General features: G+C 36.2%; 1 protein-coding gene across 1 annotated transcript in view; it reads left to right on the forward strand.

Moving 5' to 3' along the window:
• ADAMTS20 (ADAM metallopeptidase with thrombospondin type 1 motif 20) overlaps positions 1-23,325 on the forward strand; it is a 205,856-nt gene that overhangs the window by 177,872 nt on the left and 4,659 nt on the right. The window contains exons 31-36 of the mRNA XM_017888956.1: positions 3,019-3,216; positions 3,920-4,049; positions 4,247-4,341; positions 4,429-4,520; positions 5,062-5,195; positions 10,532-10,623. Coding sequence (XP_017744445.1) covers positions 3,019-3,216; positions 3,920-4,049; positions 4,247-4,341; positions 4,429-4,520; positions 5,062-5,195; positions 10,532-10,623 — 741 coding nt within the window. The remainder of the gene's footprint in view (positions 1-3,018; positions 3,217-3,919; positions 4,050-4,246; positions 4,342-4,428; positions 4,521-5,061; positions 5,196-10,531; positions 10,624-23,325) is intronic.

The following is a 23,325-nucleotide window of genomic DNA, read 5'->3' on the forward strand; positions in this document are numbered from 1 at the left end:
AGAGGTGGAGTCTACAGAGACTGGCAGGCCTCCTTGAGCTGCTGTGAACTCCACCCAGTTCGATCCTCCAGGGCTTTGTTTACCTTCTTAAGCCTCAGCAATGGTGGGCGCCCCTCCCCCAGCCTCGCTGCTGCCTTGCAGTTAGATTGCAGACTGCTGTGCTAGTAATGAGAAAGGCTCCGTGGGCATGGGACCCTCCCGGCCAGGTGTGGTATATAATCTCCTGGTGTGCCCGTTTGCTTAAAGTGCAGTATTGTTGTGGGAGTTACCCGATTTTCCAGGTGTTGTGTGACTCAGTTCCCCTGGCTAGGAAAAGGGATTCCCTTTCCCCTTGCTCTTCCCAGGTGAGGCGATGCCTTGCCCTGCTTCAGCTCTAGCTGGTCGGGCTGCAACAGCTGACCAGCACCGATTGTCCGGCACTCCCTAGTGAGATGAACCCAGTACCTCAGTTGAAAATGAAGAAATCACCTGTCTTCTGTGTCAGTCGTGCTGGGAGCTGGAGACTGGAGCTGTTCCTATTCGGCCATCTTGCTCCGCCCCCTACATCTATATTCTTAAGAAATATTGGGCTATAGTTTTATTTTTTTGTGATGTCTGTCTGGTTTTGGGAAATACTGGCTTCATAGGATGAATTAGGCAGTACTCCTTTTTCTTCTATCTTGTGGAAGAGTTTTGGCAGGCTTGGTGCTAATTCTTTAAGCATTTGGTCCTGGGCTCTTCTTATGTGAAGTGTTTTGGTTACACATTTAATCTCTTTACTTGTGATAAGTCTATTCAGCGTCTCCCTCCTCCCCAGGGTTTGTTGTTGCTGCTGTTTGTTGTTGTTTGTTTCTTTAGTGAATTTTCTGAGCTAACTGTAAAGTCTGTATTATTTGTCATACATGGCCACTGAAGTCTCTGCTCACTTAGTTTAGTTGTCAGCTATGAGTGAACAGTAATTTCCTTAATTTCTGGAACCAATAATTTTGGTTCCCTAGACTTTGCCAAAGTACTGTGTTTTGGGGAGTTGGGAGTAGGGTGTGGCCTTCAACACCCATCAGGTAGATGACAACAGTTCCTATATCCTAACTTTCTGTTTGTGTAGAGCCTTGAGGTCAGCTGGAGGAGAGGCTGCAGGCCCTTCTCAGATGCTTCCTGAGCTTGCAGACAGACCTGGACATGTGTACAATCTGATGCATGTTCACAGCCATCTAGATCTCATTAATACAATGGAGCTTTTCAAAGGTCTGATGAACATCTTATTCCCTAGTTTTTCCTTTTAAGTTTTTTTGGCTAGTCTGTTGTTGCTCCAACTGTTATTCGACATCCTGGAAACTGCAAAGTTAAACAATGGTTTTTTCATTGAGCGCAACAAATGTCCCTAGATTTTTAGAACTGAGCAAGTCAGGTCAAACAAAGAGATTCTCGCAAGTGCGGTCTTCCAGAAAATCACTAAACAGTTCAAATAATGACAATTCTCTAAGAATGTGGCTTTGAATGATGCCCAAACCTGTTCTGCTCCCCTCCAGTGGCTGCCAGAATTCTGGTTTCACCATAATTACAGGGCTGTTGATTTTAAAGGTTTCCATGGAGCTAGAAAGAAGAGGATGGAAATAGAGGAAGTTAAACCATCACAAAACTTGCTCTTCTTACCAAGAGTAAGCCATGTTTGTTGAATAAATGCCTTCTGGATTGCTGCAAGTCTTTGGTCAGTTTCCAGAGTTCTGAAAAAACTGATCTGGAAAATTTTGCCCATTTTCTCACTGCCGTTATAGAAGAGAGAATTTTTAGATGTCCTCACTCTTCCATTTTCACAGATGTCACCCCTCTAGGGATGTTTTGATAGATGGGTTTTTTCTTCATTATGAGTCTTATTTTCCAGGTTCTTTGCATGCCAATTAATTTTCTGTTGCATGTCAGCCATGAATTTTACCTTTTTGGTGACTAGATATTTTTTATTCTTATACATATATTTTGAGTTTTGCTCTGGATTGCATTTATTTTGTTGGAGAGCAGTTTGACCCTCTCTTGCCTTGCACTTAAGATGTGTTAGGCAGACCAGTATATTGTTTAATCTAGGTTAACTGTTCCTCTCTACTGTGGCAAGACTCTTTTGAGTACTTTACCTACTTCCTCATGTATTTAAGTTTTCCAGTCTAGCTGGAGGGAATAGGCACTATATTTGGTTCTGTGTGATCATTAGAAAAAGTAACTTCTAAGCCTTTTGGTTGGTTGGTCACTTTGGTTGGTGTCCTCACAGGTATGTACACACTACTGGTCAGAACTCTGCTGTCTTCCTTTCATTGTGCCAAGACCTGGAAAGTTTTTCAAAGCAGTAGGCTGGAATGATTTTATAGTGTCACTTTGTTTCTCATCTGTCATGGATTACTATTCTTTATTATCTAAGGTCGAGTGTCTTAAAAGCCGTTGCTTTATATATTTTGTCCAGATGTTTTGGTTGTTTTAAGTTGGAAGGTAATTCTATTCCTTGTTACTCCACTTTTGCTAAAAGCAGAAATCTATTTGCCCATTTTTGGATTGGGGCTTTAATTTACACCTAAATCGCTTACCTATTTTAGTCAAATGTTATTAGACTTTACATGATATCTATGAAGATACATGTGTGCTAACTTATACATTGTTACCAGTGATCTAAGGCTAATAGATACCCTTTATTTCCAGTAAGGACCCTCAATATGTTTTATTCCTCCAAAGCTGTGCCTATTGGGAGACATAGTTTCATACAGTTAAGATGGTAATGTAATTAAAACACACACACACACACACACACACACACACACACACACAGGCACTACAGGTAGAAAATCTAGCCCGAATCTGAGTTTCTTTCATTTGTTGGTACAACTCTGGGAAACTTGTCTAATGTCTGAACCTATGCTTGCTCATCTGTAAATGAAACTAATTAAATAGGATTATTGTGGAAATGACACAGCATAATGTATATTAAGCATCTGACAAATATTAAGCCCTGGCTAAAGTTAATGACATTTTCTTCTCTTTTAATCATGTATTTTTCAGTGTGCAAACAACTGTGGATTTAGTTACAGACAAAGGATTACATATTGCACCGGGATCCCATCTACTAAGAAACATAAGCTCCATCGACTTCGGCCTATAGTCTATCAGGAATGCCCTGTGGTGCCTTCCTCTCAGGTTTACAAATGCATTAACAGCTGTTTGCATTTGGCCACTTGGAAAGTTGGAAAGTGGAGCAAGGTCAGTGTATAATTATGAATTTTAAAACTTCTGAATAAGACTTTCTAGGTATGGGAAATCTGGTAATCTGTACACCTAATTAGATCCTCAGAGTTGCCCCAGACCACTATTGTCTAAAAACCACTTTATTAGTTATTTATATAAATATCTTATCTCTTGTTTGATGCTTGCTATAGCTTGCTTAAAGCAGAGACCATAACTCATACTTATTTCTGTTCCTTAGAGGACTTAGCACAGTGGCTTGCACTTTGAGTAAGTGCTTAAGAAATATTTATTGGTTAAGTGAAGAAATAAATAAATCTAACATATGAGTAATAAAAGTTATATCATATTCTGTTTCCAATTTAATTGATAGAAAGCAAGTAAATATCACTTTGCAAACTTAGCACATAACTTAATGAGATAGTCTTAATTACCATCACTGACTAATGTTTATGAAGTATTTACAATGTATTGTTGCTAACTGCACAAAATGAATGAAAAGAAGCCAGTAACTGAGAAATAATAGATTCAGGCTCATGCCTAAGGATTTCTCCCACCTGTGACTCTCCAACCCCCAGCATAGTTTTGTGTCTTCTGTGGATCTAGCCACTACTGACCTTCAGTGTGCTCCAGAAATACCTGGTCTAAGAAAAGGAGACTTGGATTTTCTGGCCTTATGATTCATAATATAGTTTATCTTCAAATTTTACTCTGTTCACAGTGCTCAGTGACTTGTGGAATTGGGATAATGAAGAGACAAGTGAAATGCGTTACCAAACATGGTTTGTCCAGTGACTTATGTTTAAACCATTTAAAACCAGGTGCTCAAAAGAAATGTTATGCCAATGACTGTAAGTAGTAGACTTCAAAACTCTACCTAATACCTAAGGGTTTCTAATAAGTTTCAGTTAAACTAAATATCTGTAGTAGTTGCACACTCCACAAAACAAAGTGTCAGATACTCAGAGTGTAGCAACGTTTCTATGATTAGGTTCATGCTGTGTTTGTAATTTGCTCTGTGTTAAGTTGTGTTAATTTGTCTTTGAAGGTAAATCATTTACCACCTGCAAAGAAATTCAAGTGAAAAACCACATTAGAAAGGATGGTGACTATTACCTCAACATTAAGGGAAGAATAATAAAGGTATTATGAAAACAGTTCCTATTTTATTTTAACGTTGATCATTGACTTTGGAAAAAGTTTTTCTAGATGTTTACATTTTTTCTTTAGATTCATTGTGCAGACATGCACTTGGAGAACCCTAAGGAATATTTAACACTGGCCCAAGGTGAAGAAAACTTTTCTGAAGTGTATGGCTTTAGGTATGAGATGTGTGTTGGTCTATCTGAGCATTTTCATGATCTTCCGAGAGAACTGGAACTTCTAACCTTTAGAGTGATACTTGAATAGCTTAGATGTTAGACAAATAATGTGGGAGCAGGTAGACATGTTACGACCTAAACCAGATGTTGTTAATGCCTGTTCAGAAATAAAGGCTTGAATATTAACCTGTACTGTTAATACTGACTATTGACAGAGAGATTGACTAAGAATACTGTGGCTGAGAAGTCAGACATGGAGAAGGGAAGAATTTAAGAACTATGTGCATTTTCATAAAATCAAACTAATTCCAGTAATAAAAGCTAGAAGAATTGCAGTTGAATTATTTTTCTACAAACTCTTCTTAGATGTTTCATTGAGAATTTTGTAGGTTCACCTAAAGTGATTTTTACTTCTTTCTTAACTTGTTGACATTATAATATCGAAGAGCAGGAGTGTGTTTTATTTTTCTATTCCCAAAGATAATCTACATTATGGCCTAGTAACTGCACCTAATACTAAAATATTCCAATGTTGTTACAGACTAAAAAATCCATATCAATGTCCTTTTAATGGGAGTAGGAGGGAAGACTGTGAATGTGACAGTGGACACCTAGCTGCTGGATACACTATTTTCAGCAAAATAAGAATTGATCTCACTTCCATGCAAATTAAAAGTAAGTGCTCAATCTACATTTTAAAATCAAAAAGCCTCCATTTGCTTATGAATGTCTAACAATATGTTGGTATATATGGTAGCCAGGGTACAGAGAAGGACCTGGCATTGTGCAAAATTGCTTACTTTTTTAAAACAGTTAGCTACATACTTCCTCTGCAATGACATGCACCATGAGGACTTTTTTTTTTTTTTTGAGACGGAGTTTCACTTTTACTGCCCAGGCTGGAGTGCAATGGTGCAATCTTGGCTCACTGCAACCTCCGCCTCCTGGGTTCAAGCAATTCTCCTGCCTCAGCCTCCCGAGTAGCTGGGATTACAGGCACATGCCACCATGCCCGGCTAACTTTTTTGTATTTTTAATAGAGATGGGGTTTCACCATGTTGGTCAGGCTGGTCTCGACCTCCTGATCTCAGGTGATCCACCCACCCTGGCCTCCCAAAGTGCTGGGATTACAGGCGTCAGCCACCGCTCCCAGCTGGAGACTCTTAATAAAAATGTAATGACAGTGACAAGTAAGATACTGCCCTTCCAAGATAAAATCCTCTACCTTAAAATCCTCAGGTACATTAAGGATAAGAAAGTTGATATCCTCAGTCTACTTGTGGAACCTTTTTGCAGGATTTAAAGTAATCATTTAAATTAGTTTCAAATGATAATTTATCAGGTATTTTCCCATACATTATCTCATTTGACCTTTTTAACACTCTTATATTAGTTAAGGCAGGTATTACATCATAATGTTATAAGTAATATGGAAGTTAAGCAACTTGTTCCATTCATACAATTAGTAACTGGCATTAAGAAAAACAAAGTCCTACTCACAGACCTTAGATTATAGATCGTATTGCTTGTCTAGAAAATAATTTAAAATACAATCAAGTCAAAACATCTTTATAGAACTTAATATACACCAGGCAAATGCAGCCTGCCATCCTGAAAGTTACATATCTACATGAAGAGGCAAAAAAGTGCATTTCACTAGCAGAGGTTCCATCTCAATTGCCATTGAATCGTCAGTGCCTAGCATGGTGCATAAGTCATAGAAAGCAATGAAAAAAATTTAAGAAAGCATATGCATGAATACATAATATATAAATTATAGTCATACAATTATGAACCATTATTATTAATAATAATGGCTATGATTTACTGAATATCCACCATCTACTACAGTGTGGAAGCATTATATTACTATGGTTACAATAATAAATTCTAGACTGTCTGGGTGTAATTCTTCATCTTCATTTATCAGCTGTGTCATGTTGGGCATATGTCTTTAAGCCTCGGTTCCCGCATGTGTAAAATGAGAAACTACCACTAAGGTTTTTTCTTCATTTCCTTTTTCTTTCCTTCTTTTTTTTTTTGTTCTTATTTGGTGATGATTAAGAGATGACATTTGTAACGTATCTAGTCATTGTTTTACATATAATACAAGGTTGTCAAACCCACAGCCTGCAGTCCTCATGCGGCCCAGGGGGGCTTTGAATGTGGCCCAACACAAATTTGTAAACTTTCTTAAAACATTTTGAGACGGTTTTTTTTTTTTTCTTTTTTTTTTTAGCTCATAAGCTATTCTTAGTGTTAATGTATTTTATGTGTGGCCCAAGACAATTATTCTTCCAGTGTGGCCCGGGGAAGCCAAAAGATTGGACATCCCTGATAGAGTACATGCTATATAAATATTGGTTATCATTTAATAATGTGTATGGTTATAAGCATATTATTAGCACTCTAAGTTTCTAATAGGCACTCAGTAGCTTATTTGCTGTTAACTAGGCTGCTTTTTAACAAAGCTGCCATTTTGCCAGGCATTGGTCTGGGCCTGGAGCATACAATGTCAAATATATACAGTTTCAGCTCCTCTCTTCTTCTTCCTCAAACTTGTATGGTAAAAAAATCCAGCCTTGATTAAATTAAACCTCCTACCCATTCTGTGCTTGTAGCATAAAACTGAATGTGGCAAATAATACTAGCCCTTCTGACTGATACCATTTTAAACCCATGAGTACTAAGCTTACAGGGATCCATGGCACTGCCAAGTAACTCTAGTGCATTTCCCTAGTCCATTCTCTCTCCTGCTTTTCTAACTTATACCTTCTCCTCTAGCTTCGAATTTCCACATTTTTAGTACCTCCATTCTACTAACTCACTGCTGGTGATCTTGCTCGCTATTTCACTGAGAAAATAAGAACAACCAGAAGGGAATTGCTCAAGTTCCCACTGCCACATCTACCCACCTACCTGAATCTTTAGCTATCTCCTTTGCTTTCTCCTGTTTACCCAGATGAACTCTTCATGCTCCCATCCAAGGCAAATCCCGCTCCTTGTCCTCTAAACTCAGTGCCTTGTACCTACTCAAGAACATTATTTCAGCATATTTCATGATCTCCCTCACATCCTCAATTCTGCTGCTGAATCATTTAAATTCTTCATAGAGAAACATATTATTTCTTTCATCATAATCATGAGCAAATAATCTTGACCTTTACCCTTCCAGCCACTGTCCAGTTTCTCTGTGTTCATTTATAGTAAAATTTCTGAAATGAGTTATAATTTGCACTCTCCAATTTCTCTTTCCCCATGCTATACTCTAATCAATCTCTTATTCATATCACTTCCAGGAAACAGTGCTTATCAAAGTTGTCAATAACCTGTTTCCCTAAATCCAATGATAAAGTCTTGTTTTTCATCTTACATGATTCATCAGCAGCATTTGTTTACCAGGATACCATCCTCTAATGGTTTTGCGCCTTTCTTGACCCCTCTTTCTCCTGTCTTTCTCACTGTTTCTCGACTTGGCAAGTTATTCTTCATCTTCTACAACTCTGAATGTTGAGGAGCTGTAGGATTCAATTGTTATTTGGGAATCTCATTAAATTTATAGATTTCAAGTACCACCTGTTAAATGACAGTCCCAAATGCACATTTCCAACCTGGACTGCTACCCTAAACTCCAAAATCCAACTGTCTACTCAGCATATTCATATGAATGTTTAATAGGCATGTCACACCCAATGTATCCAAAACTGAACTTCTAATATTTCCTGCCAAACCTGCTCCTCAAACCCAAATGTTGACCACTGCAGTAAATGGCACCAATAATAGTCTACTTAGTCTAGCTAAAACCTAGCAACACCTTCATCTTCTACCTTTCTTCCACACCCACATGTAATTCAGCATCAACTTCTGTCAGGTGAATTTTCAATGTGCATGCTGTTATGGACAGAATTGTGCCTTTCACTGGTCAACACAAGTCAACATGACCTTCCCACCTCTATTCCCTCTCAGTTTTCTGCTGCCCCGAGCCCCCTCATCACTCCTACTATAGGCACAGTGACCTGTTTGCTGTTCCTTGAACACACCAGGTATGCCCCCATCTTAAGGCCTTTGCATTTGTTGTTGCATCTGCCAGGAACATTCATCTGTAGCTGTCTGTATGTTTTACCCCTTCATTTCTTTTGGGTCTCTGCTGAAATTCATCTTCTAAATAAGGCCATCCAGAACCACTCTCCACCACTAAATTCTCTTCCTCCCCATTCTATTCTCTGCTTTATTTTCTTTACATAGCAAGTATCACCCCTAACATACACCCAAACATACAAAACAAACAGACAAGTTTTATAACTTGTCTCTTCCTGGTAAGACTCAGGTTCCACTGGCCTCTGTTTCACCCACTGCTGTGTTCACAATATTTATAATACTGCCCAATGCAAAATATATTGTAAATAAGTATCTGTTGCATTGAAAGTCCTTGCTTTTCTCAAGAGGTTTATAGGAACAGATAGTTTGGACAATCTCAAGACAACTTTGAGTTAACAAAAGTGGCAAAAAATGAGTTTTAGGAGGAGGGAGAAGCATGAACAAAAGCATGGAAGGGAGAAGCATTTTGGTGGTATCAGAGAATAAAAAACAGTCTAGTTTTGTCTAAACATAAATCAAATGTAGGTTGGGGGATGGTAGCTTATTAGAGAAGTTAGCAGGGAACAGATCATGAAGAACAGTGTATACTAAACTATCCATTTGAATTTTATCTTGCAATTTATAGGAGCCATTGGAATAAAAGCGTAAAGGCATATGCAGGGGAAGGAATGTAGTTGGTTGGAGGCAGAACAAATTGTATCCATGAAAAATGATTAGGAAGCTAATGTAACAATTCAGATAAAAAGTGATGAGTACTGGAAACATGGGTCAGGATACCCATCTGAGAAATATTAAAGAGGTGGACACTACAGGATTTTCTGATAGAAGGGGTGTGGGAATTAGTGACATGGAATGTTTAGAAAGGTTTCTAAAATAACAAGACAGATGGTAATATAGTTTAGTGAAATGGGAAGTAGAGCAGGGCAATTAAATTTGAAGAAAAAGGTAATTCATTTAGCTTTGAACATGTTAAATGACAGATATCTGTGGGTCACCCAAGTAATGATGCCCAATAGGAGTTTGATATATGTGCTGTAACTCATCAGAGTCAAGTGAACTGCATATATACTTATGAGTCATCATTGTGTAATTGGCTGATGAAACTGGCTGTTGACTGACATGCTTTTGGAGATAGTAACAATAGATGGTTTGAAAGTTGTGTCTCTGATCTTTCAGCCTAACCCACAAATGCCACAATAAATAGTGGTGTGCAGATGAATGACCACCAGTTATCCGGGGAAGAAAAAGTCCGATTTGTGGTGTTAGGCACTAATATATACGTGGTGTATATATTCCTGCCATGACCAATCATAAGCTACCAACATGACCTCATTGTACCTGGGCTTGGGAAGAGACGCACACAGTTGGCTGTCACTATTTGTTACAAGCTGGCTCTGGTAAACCATGGAAAACTTCCTGGTTTCCTGTGGAGAGATTTTTCTCTGTGGAGAGATTTTGAATTACCTAAATGAATTACCTAAATGAATTTTTATATATGCTGTCTATAAGCTTTCAATTTTATTGTTTTGTCATTTATGTTTACATAACCTTTTTTTCTCCAGTGATTTTGCTTCTGACCCCACTTTATCTATTTCAGATATTCTGTGACTTCAAATGTAATAATGCATTTATTTAGTTTTCAGTCTTCTATTTAATTACTAATATGCTTGCCATTTGTTAGGGCAATTTATGATATGAACATTTTTGTATTAAACAAAATTTATTCATTGAGAGCCTAGTCTGTGTTATACACTAGAATTGTGGCATTTGTGCTTAAAATTTTAAAATTAATATATAAATATGTATGTTTACTAAGTAAGTAATATGAAAACTCTGTGTTTGATGACAAAGATTGCATTATTGTCTCCATGCTAAAGAGTTTCATTTATTATTTTCTGTTTATTATTTTCTAGCTACAGACCTTTGTTTTTCCAAAACAATATTTGGAAATGCAGTTCCATTTGCCACAGCTGGAGATTGCTACAGTGCTGTCAGATGCCCACAGGTATCTCATATTTGTTTGATTAATTTTCTTTCATTGTGAAAAAAAATTATAGCTTCTCTTCATTTATTTTTTTGACCAGAATATTGCAATAAACATAAGTAAATAGAAATGTAAAGCTTCATATATACACTTTGTTTCAAAGGTTATAGATAAGCTTTGGAGGAAAAGCATCTTTGCCAATTTTGGGTTTGTTTAAAAGGTATAACAATAATTTTAAACAGATTCTATTTCTTCTTCCATAATATGTTATCAGTTTCTTCATCTTTCCATTTAGTCCATGGAAATGAATAGATATTTGTCAAAAGGCAAAGGAACGGATCACAAGCATGTGACTTTCATACACTTCTGCTGACATCAGTTCTAATAGCTTCCTAGGTCTGTAACATCCTCCAAATGACAGTCTATTATCGGTAAAATTTATATTGAATACATTTTCATATTTTTATTCTTGCTTTTATCCTTTATTTCCAGAGTTCTCTTCACATGCTCTTATGTCATTTCCATGATTTGCAATATAGAGCATGCTTCTTAGAAGAAAATTTACTCTCACATTTTAAGTAGAGATTTTACATAGATAATGAAAACAATATTTTATGATAAGATGAAGGATTGTAAGCTAGATGAATATAGCACTTTTAGGTGACTCATTGGTAATGGAATATATGAATCAAATCTACTACCTAAGACAAGTGGTAATTACTATATTGATATGATTTTGAAGAGAAGTAGTTAATAGTTTGTCATAGGCCTCTCTTCTTAGACTATTCTATTTATAATTTTCATCATATGACATTGAAGTTATGCTTATATTAGGAAGAGAGGACATTTTCTGTTAGAGAACTTAAAGGAGATCAAGAGACACTGGAACTGCAGGCTGAAATGAATAAAAGCCTGAATAAATCTATACATCTTAACTCAGGTCCAGAAACTCAAACAGAATGTGGTGATGTTACATGAAAAAGACAGGCGTTTTATTCACCCAGCATGAGTTCAGTATGACTCCTTTAGAGCAGGGAGTGATTTATAAACAACCTAATATAATCATAAGGTTACAAAACAAAATAGCAAGATGGAAGGATTTATTTTTATTTGATACTGAAACATTATGGTTATTTTAAAATTTCTATCTGTAAAAGATCATTTTCAATCTACTTAGGAGTAGGAGGGGATCATAGGAAAGAAGGAAGGGTTTAAATCATGTCAACTAAGGAAAATGGAGAAGGTAGCCAGGAAAAGAGTGGGAGATAATGGTAACGATCTTTACATATTTAAAGAACTACCGTACCATGAAAGAAGAATGAGGTCATGTGTGTTCCTCCAGGAGGCATTAATAGGGCAGTAGATTGCAGCTCAACAGTAAGAAGGCTTTGACAGGTAGAGTTGTTGGTAAGGAGAACCCAAATCTGGGGCCCAAATAAATCGTTAATTTTTGCCTTTATTTGTATGGATTGATCTTGTATTCTGCAACTTTGCTGAACTCATTTATTAGTTGTAACAGTAGATTACTTAGGATTTTCTTTATACACAGTGATGTCATCTGTGAATACAGATAATTTTACTTCTTCTTCAATCTAGATACCTTTTATTTCTTTATCTTGTTTTATTGCCCTGACTACAGCTTCTAGTACAATACTGGATAAAAGTGGCAAGAGTGAACATCCTTGTGTTCTGATATTAGGCAAAAAGCATTCAGTCCTTCAGCAATAAGTATGTTAGTTTCATGTGTATGTTAAGTATGTCAGCTAGGAGTATTTTCTAGATATCCTTGCTCAGGTTGAGGACATGTCCTTCTGTTTCGAGCTTAAGTGTTATTATAAAAGGATGTTGGATTTTCTCTGGAGAAGATCCTGTGGTTTTTGTCCATTACTGGATAGAGTGTTACCACACTGATTTATTTTTGTATGTTGAAACACAATCTTGCATTCATGTGATAAATCCCACTTAGTCATGGTGTATAATTATTTTCATATATCGCTAAATCTGGTTTGATAGTATTTTTCGAGAATATTTCATATTTGTAGGAGAGATTGTTGTATCTTTGTTTTTCTTGTGATATCTGTCTCGTTTTGGTATCACAGAAGTCGTGGCCTTATAGAATGTAGTGGGACATGTTTTTTCCTATTGTACTGTTTGGAAAGAGTTTGTGAAAAATGTATTCTTTATATGTTTGGTAGAATTTACCAGGAAAGCCATCTGAGCCTGGGCTTTTTGTGAAAGTTGTTTTAATTACCAATTTACTTTATTTATTTATTATAGATCTATTCAAATTTTTGCTGTTCTTGAATTTGTTTTGGTAGTTATGTCTTTTTAGGAATTTGTTTGTTTTATCTAAGTTAACTAATTGGTTGTCACACATTGTTCATAGTATTCCATTATAATCCTCTGCTCTTCTTTTTCCAGTGTTTTAAGGTAAAAGGGTAGATTATTGATTTGAGATTATTTTTCCTTTTAACATAGACATTTATAGTTATAAATTTTTCTTTAATCAATTCTTTTGTTGCATCTCAAAATATTTGATATGTTGTGTGTTTCCTTTAATTTATTTTATTTTCTATTATCTATAGTTATGTCTTTGATATATTGGTTATTTAAGAGTGTGGAGTTTGATTTCTACATATTTGTAAATTTGCCAAATTTTCTTTTTTGGATTTCAACCTTTATTGTGACTGGAAAACAAGCTCTGTGTTATTTTATTTACTTAAATTTATTGAGGCTTATTTTATGGTATAGGATATAGTTTGTCCTGGAAAATCTTCAATACATTCTTGGGAAGAATGTGCATTATGTTGTCGTTGAAGTGTTCTATAGACTATAGACCTTATTGGTTTACAGTGTTGTTCAACTCTTCCTTTCTTGTTGATCTTCCGCTTAGTTGTTCTATCTGCTGAAATTCTACAACTATAATTTTTAAATTGTCTATTTCTCAATTCTATCTTTTATGTACTTTGTTTTGCTTCATTTATTTTGAGGTTTTGTTGTACATGAATATATAATTGTCATAACTTCCTAACATATTGACCTTTTTATTATAAAATATTCATCTTTATCTACAGTAATGTTTTTGTTTTAAAGTCTAATTTATCTGATATTAGTGTGGCCACTTCAGCTCTGTTAGAATTGCTATATATATTTTCATCCCTTTACTTTCAACTTATTTATATCTTTGGCTCTTAAGAATGTCTCTTACAGAGTATTTTGTTGGATTACTGCCTTTGATTGGATTTCTTGAATGTTACTATTGCTATGTCTGGATTTACATCTGCCATTTTACTTTTTGTTTTCTATATGTCTCATGTTGTCTTTGTTCAACTGTTCCTCCTTACTGCTTTCTTTTTTATTCAGTGAATGTTTTCTAGTGTAACATTTTAATTTCCTCAATTTTTTCATTATTTTTGAATTGTTTTCTTAGTGGTTATTCAAAGGCTTACAGTATGTGTCTTATCAGAATGTACTTTACATTTTACTGTTGAACATTCCTATCTTTCCAGTGAAATATAAAGACAGTACTACTATAAATGACCTGTTTCTTCTCTTTTTCTGCTATATTTGTTATACATATACCATTTATAAAGGCAACAAACTTGCAACATATTGTTATTATATTAACTTAAATAATTTTATGTCTGTTACATAATATGAGAGAAGATAGAGCAATTATATATTCATAGAGTTGGTTACGTAAACCTTCTCATTTAGTATTTCTGGTTCTCTTTATTTCTTCCTGTGGATTTGACTTATTGTCTTGTGTCATTTCCTAACTCTAAAACAGCTTTGCTTCCACCTGTCTTATTTGTCCCCTTATCGTCAAATATGTTACACGTCTATATATTACAGGTCAATAATAGAATTATATACACCTTGGTTTGTACGACTGCCTTTAAATCAGTTAAAATGAGGAAAGTGAAGACATAAGCAATTATAGCGTATTTTATAATTATCTACATAATTATCAGTACTCTTGATTGTTTTGTGTTGATTTGTTTTAATGTCTGGTGTTACTTGATTTCCGCCTGAAGAACTTCCTTTAGTATGTCTTGTAAAGTAGATCTGCTAGCAAGAAGTCCTCCCATTTTTTTTTTTTTATCTAGGAGTGTCTTTATTTTGCCTTCCTTTTGAATGATAGATTTGCTTATTGAAAATTATTGATGCACAGTTTTTATTTTCGGTACTTTGAATATATCATCACACTGCCTTCTGACTTCTAAGTAGATAATAGATGTCAGCTTTTATCTTATTGGGTTCCATGGATGTGGTCATTTTTCTCTTGGTGTTTTTGGGGATTTTCTCTTTGTATTTGTCTTTCAATATCTTTACTGTGTCATATTTGATGTGCCTCTCTTTGTGTCTACTGGGCTTGGAGTCCACTAAGCTTCTTGGATAAGTAAATTAATATGTTTCACTGATTTTGGAAAATTTTCAGTCATTATTTCTTCAAATATATTCTCTGCTCTTTTTAATTCTTCTCTCCTTTTGGTACTTCCATTGTGCATATGTTGGTGCACCTAATGGTGCCCTTTCACTCCTCTGAGGCCCTGTTCGTTTTTCTTCTTTTTTCCTCTCTGTTCTTCAGACTGCATCATTAACATCCCTTTAAGTTTGCCAATTCTACTAGATCCAGTAGACAATTTCAGTCCCCTTTGTGAATTTTTTAATCTTGATTATTGTACTTTTCATCTTCAGAGTTTTCCTCTGACTCTTTGTGAAATATGATATCTTCATCTTTATTGATATTCTCTATTTGATGAGACACAGTTATCATACCTCCTTTTACTTTTTTAAACATGGTTTCTTTAGTCCTCTGAACATATTTGTATTAGCTGCTTTGAAGTCTTTGTCTGCTTAGTCTGACATCTGATACATCTCAAAGGAAGTTTTTCTTGACTTTTTTCTTGTGTACGTATCATGCTTTCCAGTTTGTTTGTATGCCTCATAAATTTTGTTGAAAACTGGACATTTTAGGTAACTATATTTTAGCAACAGTGATTACTGATTTCACCCTCCCTTCTGAGGCTTCTTGCTATGGTTGTTGTTTGCTTCTTTGTTTGTGTGCTTTTTCAATTACCTGACTGAAATATGTTACACGTCTATATATTACAGGTCAATAATAGAACTATATACATCTTGGTTTATACGACTGCCTTTAAATCAGTTAAAATAAGAAAAGTGAAGACATAAGCAATTATAGCATATTTTATAATTATCTACATAATTATCAGTGAATTCTATTTCTCTTGTAGTGTGCAGCCTTTGATGTTGCTCCTCAGTGGGCACAGTCTTGGGCATGCACAGTGACCGTGATACTCCTCTCCTTCAGGGATAACAATGGTCTTAGCTGGGCTTTCTTCAGTTCTCATTCCCTGAAACTATTTTGAGTTTATCCGTGGTCTGTCTCTACCGATAGGGTGCTTAGCAAGAACTCCGCTCATTGCTAGACAATTTCCCTATTCTTTCAACAATATTTTGGGGACACAAATAACTCCATAAACTGATCCAATTAAATTGAGACCCCATGGCCTCAATTAGTCTTATAGTCTGTCTCTGAGATCAGGAAAGTCCCCAAGAAGAGCCTTTGTTAGCTGCCTCATTCTTTGGTTCTCTCTGTTAAACTTCAATCTTATCTACCATTTGCCTTCATTGAGCTACTACCCTCCTCTTAACAACACACCACTAAAATCTTCTTTTCCGTAGAGTACTTAGACTTGAACTTCTCCAGGTTCTATTCCAAATAAGCTCAGTCACAATAGGAAAAGCTAGTGAATTTCCTATTTTTACAACTTGATTCTCTCCCTGGGAAGAAGCTCTGCAATACTGTGTATCTGGGGACAGGGACAGTGACCCATTCCTCAGAGTAACACCCCTGCTGTATAAATGGAGTGCTGAGTCATGGCAGTAATCCCTGGTCTTCCTGACTTTTGACCTTTTCAGCATGGCGTGTCTGCCTTACCAATGATTTTTTGTGGGGACATTTGAGGCCTAGTGTGCTTGATCTACCATGCCTGGGGTGGACTGACTGCTCTGTGAGTAGGGACTGGGTGAAAGAAGGGAGCTTCAGACTCTCAGCTACTCTTGCCTATAATTCAACTTCTGCAGTACAGAGCTGGGTGGAATAAGAAATGCTGGTGGCCTGCCCCTCTCAAAGAGAAACCATAGCCTTAACAGGGAGCTGGGGAAGAATGGAGTCCTATATCCTTAACTGCATTCACCATGATTAGAACGATCATCTTGCTGAGGTGGGAGGAAAAGAGGGTGAGCCATGCTTCAGATGCCACAGATTCTCACTGTTCTTACCTAGATTTAATACATTTTCTTGAATAAATGTTTCTCCCTTTTCCATATAAACATAGAACAAATTTCAGAGACTTTAAGTGGTGGTTATAGTTATAATTTTCACCAGTGGTGTTTGTTCACTGGAGAGAGTGTCCATGGGCTCCTCACATCACCATTCTAGAAGTGCTTCCTCACATGACTGTATTTTTAAAGGCAGGCAACTTTGCAGAGGAATCCTATGTTCTCATTCAATCTTTGAGGCTGGTTAGCTCTATTTATGTCCATTCTTCTTTCCAATTCCCTATTTCGCCCATGTTGGTGATGAATACCCATCTCTGACATGGTGACTCTGACCTACTACTTCCCATTCAGTTCCCTTCCCAGGACAGTCCTTTCCCTGCTGAGCCCCTCCTCTCCTGAAGTCCTGCACTGTCTCTTTTTATACCTGTTCTTAAGTCAAGGATGTGTAATCTAAAACTTTTAACATTCTAAACAGTTTTTTCCTTGATATGTGGATGTCTTTTGTTGGTGACACATCCATTCCAACCCTCTTAAATGGAGATTATACATTCTACAATGGTTAACCTATCTCAAGACTGGTCAACTTGTCCAACAACCCATCCTCCTTTTAAGCTATGCCTTCTGGTCATAGATTTGATGTAATCAGAGATAAGTAAATTGACAATGGAACCTAGTCTGCTAATACAAGGCCTAACAAATGTTGTTACTTTGGAAAGGTCACCCAGTTCTGGAAATCTGGTCCTTGTCATTACACGTTGAATTGGGAAAGGTCTGGTCAATGAGACATCAAGAAAATAACAGGAGATGCATATACAAGTAAATCATATAACTGTCAAATGGAATCAAATTTTATTTTATTTTATTAATGAACTTTCCTTATAGGAAATATCTGAACAGAAACCCAATTATTACAAATAAAATATTTCTTCATGTACATGAAATTTGAATGAGATATTTGCACAATCAGGTTTTTAAATAATAAGATAGCTATTTCCATTTCTTTCTAACTCCGTTTCTCCAATTTCTCTGTAATCCTTTTTTCCCTATAAGATCTTGAAAAAGTTATATAGCTGTAAACTGAGATTACCCAGTTTATAACTGAAGAAACAGACGTTCCATGTTAACAGTCTGTCCAAGATCCTTAAGAAAGTCATAGGCAGAACCAGTAATAAAATGCTTTTCCTGCCCACTGGGGCGAGATGTCTCCCTTGCATGGTTTTCTAGGCATTTCTGAAACGCAAATTTCAGAAATGCTCCATTTCCAAAATTAGATGTTATTGGGCATAGACACGTGCTGTCAAAAGGAACTGTGCCCTTCTATATTCAGCCTGTATTTCTCTGCTTGAGGCTACTGTTACCAAAAATACAAACTGCCCAATATTTTTGGAGATGTTCTGTCAATATATAAACTAGATTCTGTGTTATGTTACATAGCATCTGCATGAATACTCTCCAGATGTTTGATGTCACAGAACTTATACTGTTGTTTGGGATTCATCAAACCCACATCCTCTGTGTTTGCATGTGACAGGATAATCTGGGATAGAAATGCTAAAATGAGCATGGACACATATGGCGCTTTTTAGGGAAAATAAACTTTGCCACATTGCAATATGAGATGAAATTAAGGAGTGTGGTGTGACTTTAGAATGCATATGTCAAAAGTAAAGTAAATGTTTTGTACTTTTGCAAAGCCACAAAACTTTTAAAACAAAAGTAATGTGGATCTCTTTAACTGGTTGGTAATTACATAAAAGTAGGAGAAAAATCATATTTGGCTAATGTCAGTGGGTTATGGCCAGCATCCAGTTTGAATGTTAAAAGTCAGTTGTTAGATATTTGGAATGTGTATTCATTATTAGCAAGTTGTAGAGTTTAATATATATCCATAAGATCTACCCTTTCAATTACATTGTTTAAATCATGTCCTTTTGTTCACTTGATCTCTCTTGTTACTGGAAGTGGTATATTGATTTTTCCTATTATTAGGGTGTGTCTGTGTAGCAGGACAAGCCGCAGACAAAACTCCTCAGACACTGGATTAAAGAAGGAAGAGATTTATTCGACTGGGAGCATTGGCAAGACTCCTGTCTCAAGAGCTGAGCTCCCCAAGTGAGCCATTCCTGTCCGGTTTAAGGGCTGGCAACTCTAAGGGGGTCCACGTGAGAGGGTCGTGATTGATTGAGCAAGCAGGGGGTACGTGACTGGGGACTGCATGCAATGGTAATTAGATTGGAACAAGACAGGATAGGGATTTTCACAGTGCTTTTCTCTACAATGTCTGTAATCTATAGATAACATAACCGATTAGGGCAGGAGTCGATCTTTAACTACCAGGCCAGGGTGTGGTGCCGGGCTGTCTGCCTGTGGATTTCATTTCTGCCTTTTAGTTTTTACTTCTTCTTTCTTTGGAGGCAGAAATTGGGCACAAGACAATATGAGGGGTGGTCTCCTCCCTTATCTGTGTCTCCATGCATATCTCATAGATTTTGCTTCATAAAAGTTGTTGTATGATTTGATACATAATATTTATTATGTGTTATGTCTTCTTTGTGGATTATTACTTTCAGCACTTCCTTGTCACGGTTTCATGATTGGGGACTCAAATTCTCCTTTGTCGTTTATCAACATTGCTACCCCTGCTCTCTCTTTATGTCCTTTGTCTTTTTATGCTCATTTTTAAGTATTTATTTATTTATTTTTATTTTTTTTGAGACAGAATCATGCTCTGTCACCCAGGCAGGTGTGCAGCAGCACAATCTCAGCTCACTGCAACCTCTGCCTCGCAGGTTCAAGAAATTCTCCTCCCTCAGTTTCCTGAGTGGCTAGGATTACAAGTGACTGCCACCACGCCTGGCTAATTTTTATATTTTTAGTGGAGACAGGGTTTCACCCTGTTGGCCAGGCTGGTCTTGAACTCCTGACCTCAGGTGATACACCTACCTCGGCCTCACAAAATGCAGGGATTACAGGTGTGAGCCACCGCACCCGGCTGGTGATATGCATTTTCAAGTCTTACTCATTTTAAAACCTGAGATGTTGGTTTCCTTACTGTTGAGTTTCTTTATATGTTCTGGATACAAGTCTTTTGTTGGATGTGGCATTCTAGTCCAAACCTTGTCTTTTCTTTCTTTTAAGTATCTCTCACCAAGCAATTTTCAATTTTAATAAAGTCAAATTTTTCTTTTATGGACTGTACATTTAGACTCATTTCTGAGAAATCATTAAATAAACTCAAATTACTGAGATTTTCTCCTTTTGGAAGTTTTCTTCAAAACTTTTATAGTTTTATGCTTTACACCTAGACCTACAATTCATTTTGAATTAAATTTTGTACTAAGTCTGGGGATTTATAGACGTAATTTTCATCTGAGTCCAAAACATATAGATACCCAATTTTTCTAACACCATATGTTGAAAAGACAATGTTTTCTCCACTTATTTGCCTTTCTACCTTTGTCAAAAGTACTGGCCATATTTATGTGGGTCTTTTTTTCCTTTGATTTACATGTGTCTGTCTTCACCAACACCATATGTCTTGATTAGGATAGCTTTATGATAAGTGTTAAAGTAGTATGGGTTCTTCAGCTTCATTCTTTTTTTGTAAGCTTATCTCAACTATTTATATCCATAGCCTTTCTTTATAAATTTTAGAATCAACTCTCTGTATCTACAAAGATTCTGGATGGAAAATTTGTATTGGTATTATATTAGATCTATAGAGTATATAAATAATAAAATGTGTACAGTACATTTAAAAATTGTAAAACATAATTATTTAATGAGCACACATGAACCAACCAGTCAATCCAAGAAGTGAAACGTTAAAACTTGCATCTATCTATATGTTTCTTCTCTATCTTATACCCATACCTACCTTTTTCTTTGACACAGCCAGTTACTCAAGAATAAACCTTCCAATTTATTGAATTCCTAGGTCTTCTGAATCATATTACCTTCCATTTGTGATTTGGCTACTGAAATTTTAATTTGTGTAGTGACTGCTTCTTCAAAATGTCAGGAGAGTAGAAGAGGAGATAAGTTTCATACTGCGTATCTACTCTCCTGACATTTCATACTACATATGCATGTATGGAGCGAGAGACAGTGAGAGAGAGAGAGAGAGAGAGAGAGAGAGAGAGAGAGACCTCATATGTTGAACAATTTTTAGGTTAAAGATTAGGTTTGAGGTTTAAATTTTAATCTTAAATGAAGTATTGGAATTAACACATTTATTCACTTATTTATTACTTCTAAAATCCTATAGGAATGTATAAGTACCTTTTTATGGCACTTATAGCTCTCTCGTTGAATTACTTTTTTTAGGTACATATGCTATTTCACTTGACAGATTTAGAGTGAGATCTGTCTGATCTCATGGTACTTGACACCATCTCTGCCAGTCAGTTAATTTTGAACAAATGAGTGAGATGTATTTTCAGCTCCGTCAACATCATACCAAATTTCAGATAATTGTTTTACCATTTTTTTTTTTTTGAGATCGTATTATGTAGTTTTTTAAGTAAGGACTAAGAACAGAAATAAAGCTCATGAAAATTAGTCCAGAGAAATGGAACAATCAATAGTTCTAGACTCAACTAATTGTGTTGATGACCACCTAAGGCTGTTAGTAGTCCATCAGATTCATTCCTTTTACTTCCAGTGTATATACATTTGAATATTTTTAAGGCATATTGATCAGGGAGGTAGAGAACAAATGGAAGAATGGAAAAACGGTATTAGGTTGCATGGCCCAATCCGGGCACTCAAGGAGGATCTGGTTACAAGAAATTTACATGATAGAATATATTTTCATTTTTTAATAACTTTATTTGGTGAAAAGCCTATCTGAGAAGGAATGTGAGATTGGAGGTATACAGTGCAAAAAACCTGTATCAGGTTGATTAAGTATCAAATGGAATAATATATCCTAAGAATCAATTCTTTTTATTCAAATATTTGTGAACATAAAATACCACTTTGTCTAGTTTTAGTGTCATTCATTATCATAGAGTCTGAAGAGTTTTATATATGTATTTGTGTATTTACTTTTATAATACTACTATTTAATGTTTTTAAAGCTGCACTTAATTCATCCATTTGAAAACACTTATTGAGAACTTAGGCCCTGTTCTGTGCTCTGGGAATACAGCAATGAAGCTGACATAGAGTTCATATTCTAAATTTCATAACCAAGTGATGTTGTATATGATAAATTGTCTTTGAAATTTATCTAAAACTAATTATTTCTGCAGTGGAAAATTCTCCATTTATTATCATTGTTTTATACAAATATTTGATCTTTATTTGTTTTAAATGAGAAATATACAATATAAGATTGCTAAGAAATCCAAGTTAATGACTAAATTGATATCTAATTGTTTTAGCAATATTAATAATTCACATTATATATAGAGTTTATTTAGACTTTGCTTTTATGACAAGATAATATTTTCATTCATATAATATAAAATCCAGTGTTTTGTCAGTCTTGCTAAAGATTCATGAATCTTAAGCCACTGAGATATTGTGATGTAATTGAAGAATGTCTTTTTTTTTTTTTTCTTCTTAGAAATATTTATTAGGCTTATATCTAGAGTTCTAGATGAAACCAATATATTTTCTGGGAAGTTACTATACCTAAAACAGTTAGCTGGTCGGTGGTTCCCAAATACAAACCCAAGGAACAGTGTAGGGCAATCAGCTTATAGAGTTTCTTTTCTTTTCTTTTCTTTTTTTTTTTTTTGAGACGGAGTCTCGCTCTGTCGCCCAGGCTGGAGTGCAGTAGCCGGATCTCAGCTCACTGCAAGCTCCACCTCCCGGGTTTACGCCATTCTCCCGCCTCAGCCTCCCGAGTAGCTGGGACTACAGGCGCCCGCCACCTCGCCCGGCTAGTTTTTTGTATTTTTTAGTAGAGACGAGGTTTCACCATGTTCGCCAGGATGGTCTCGATCTCCTGACCTCGTGATCCGCCCGTCTCGGCCTCCCAAAGTGCTGGGATTACAGGCTTGAGCCACCGCGCCCGGCCCGCTTATAGATTTTCAAAAGTGCTACCAGACCCCAGCCCAGATACATACTCTGATTTAGTGTCTCTGGGAAGAGACTGGAAATCTGCATTTTTGCAAAGTCCCAAGTGGTTCTGATATACAGATGGATTTGAGGCCCACCTCCATCTTATCCATCACCTTGCACTGGTATAACTTAGGGTAGCACATTCGTAATTCCTTAAGTGGCACCTCTGTCCAGGGACCTAAAATGTCTGTGGTAATGCCTTGCCTGCTGGTGTTCTATGGTGAAAGCCACAGGCTATATGAAAATGTGTTTACCCATCAGAGAGCCAGAGTTTGGCTTTTGTGGGCACTCAACAGCCTCTTCACATGTAAGTGATTTGTCACAGATTACTCTGGAGTTATT

Source organism: Rhinopithecus bieti, unplaced genomic scaffold (genome assembly GCF_001698545.2).
Source record: "Rhinopithecus bieti isolate Rb0 unplaced genomic scaffold, ASM169854v2 scaffold_17829, whole genome shotgun sequence".
Taxonomy (NCBI): domain Eukaryota; kingdom Metazoa; phylum Chordata; class Mammalia; order Primates; family Cercopithecidae; genus Rhinopithecus; species Rhinopithecus bieti.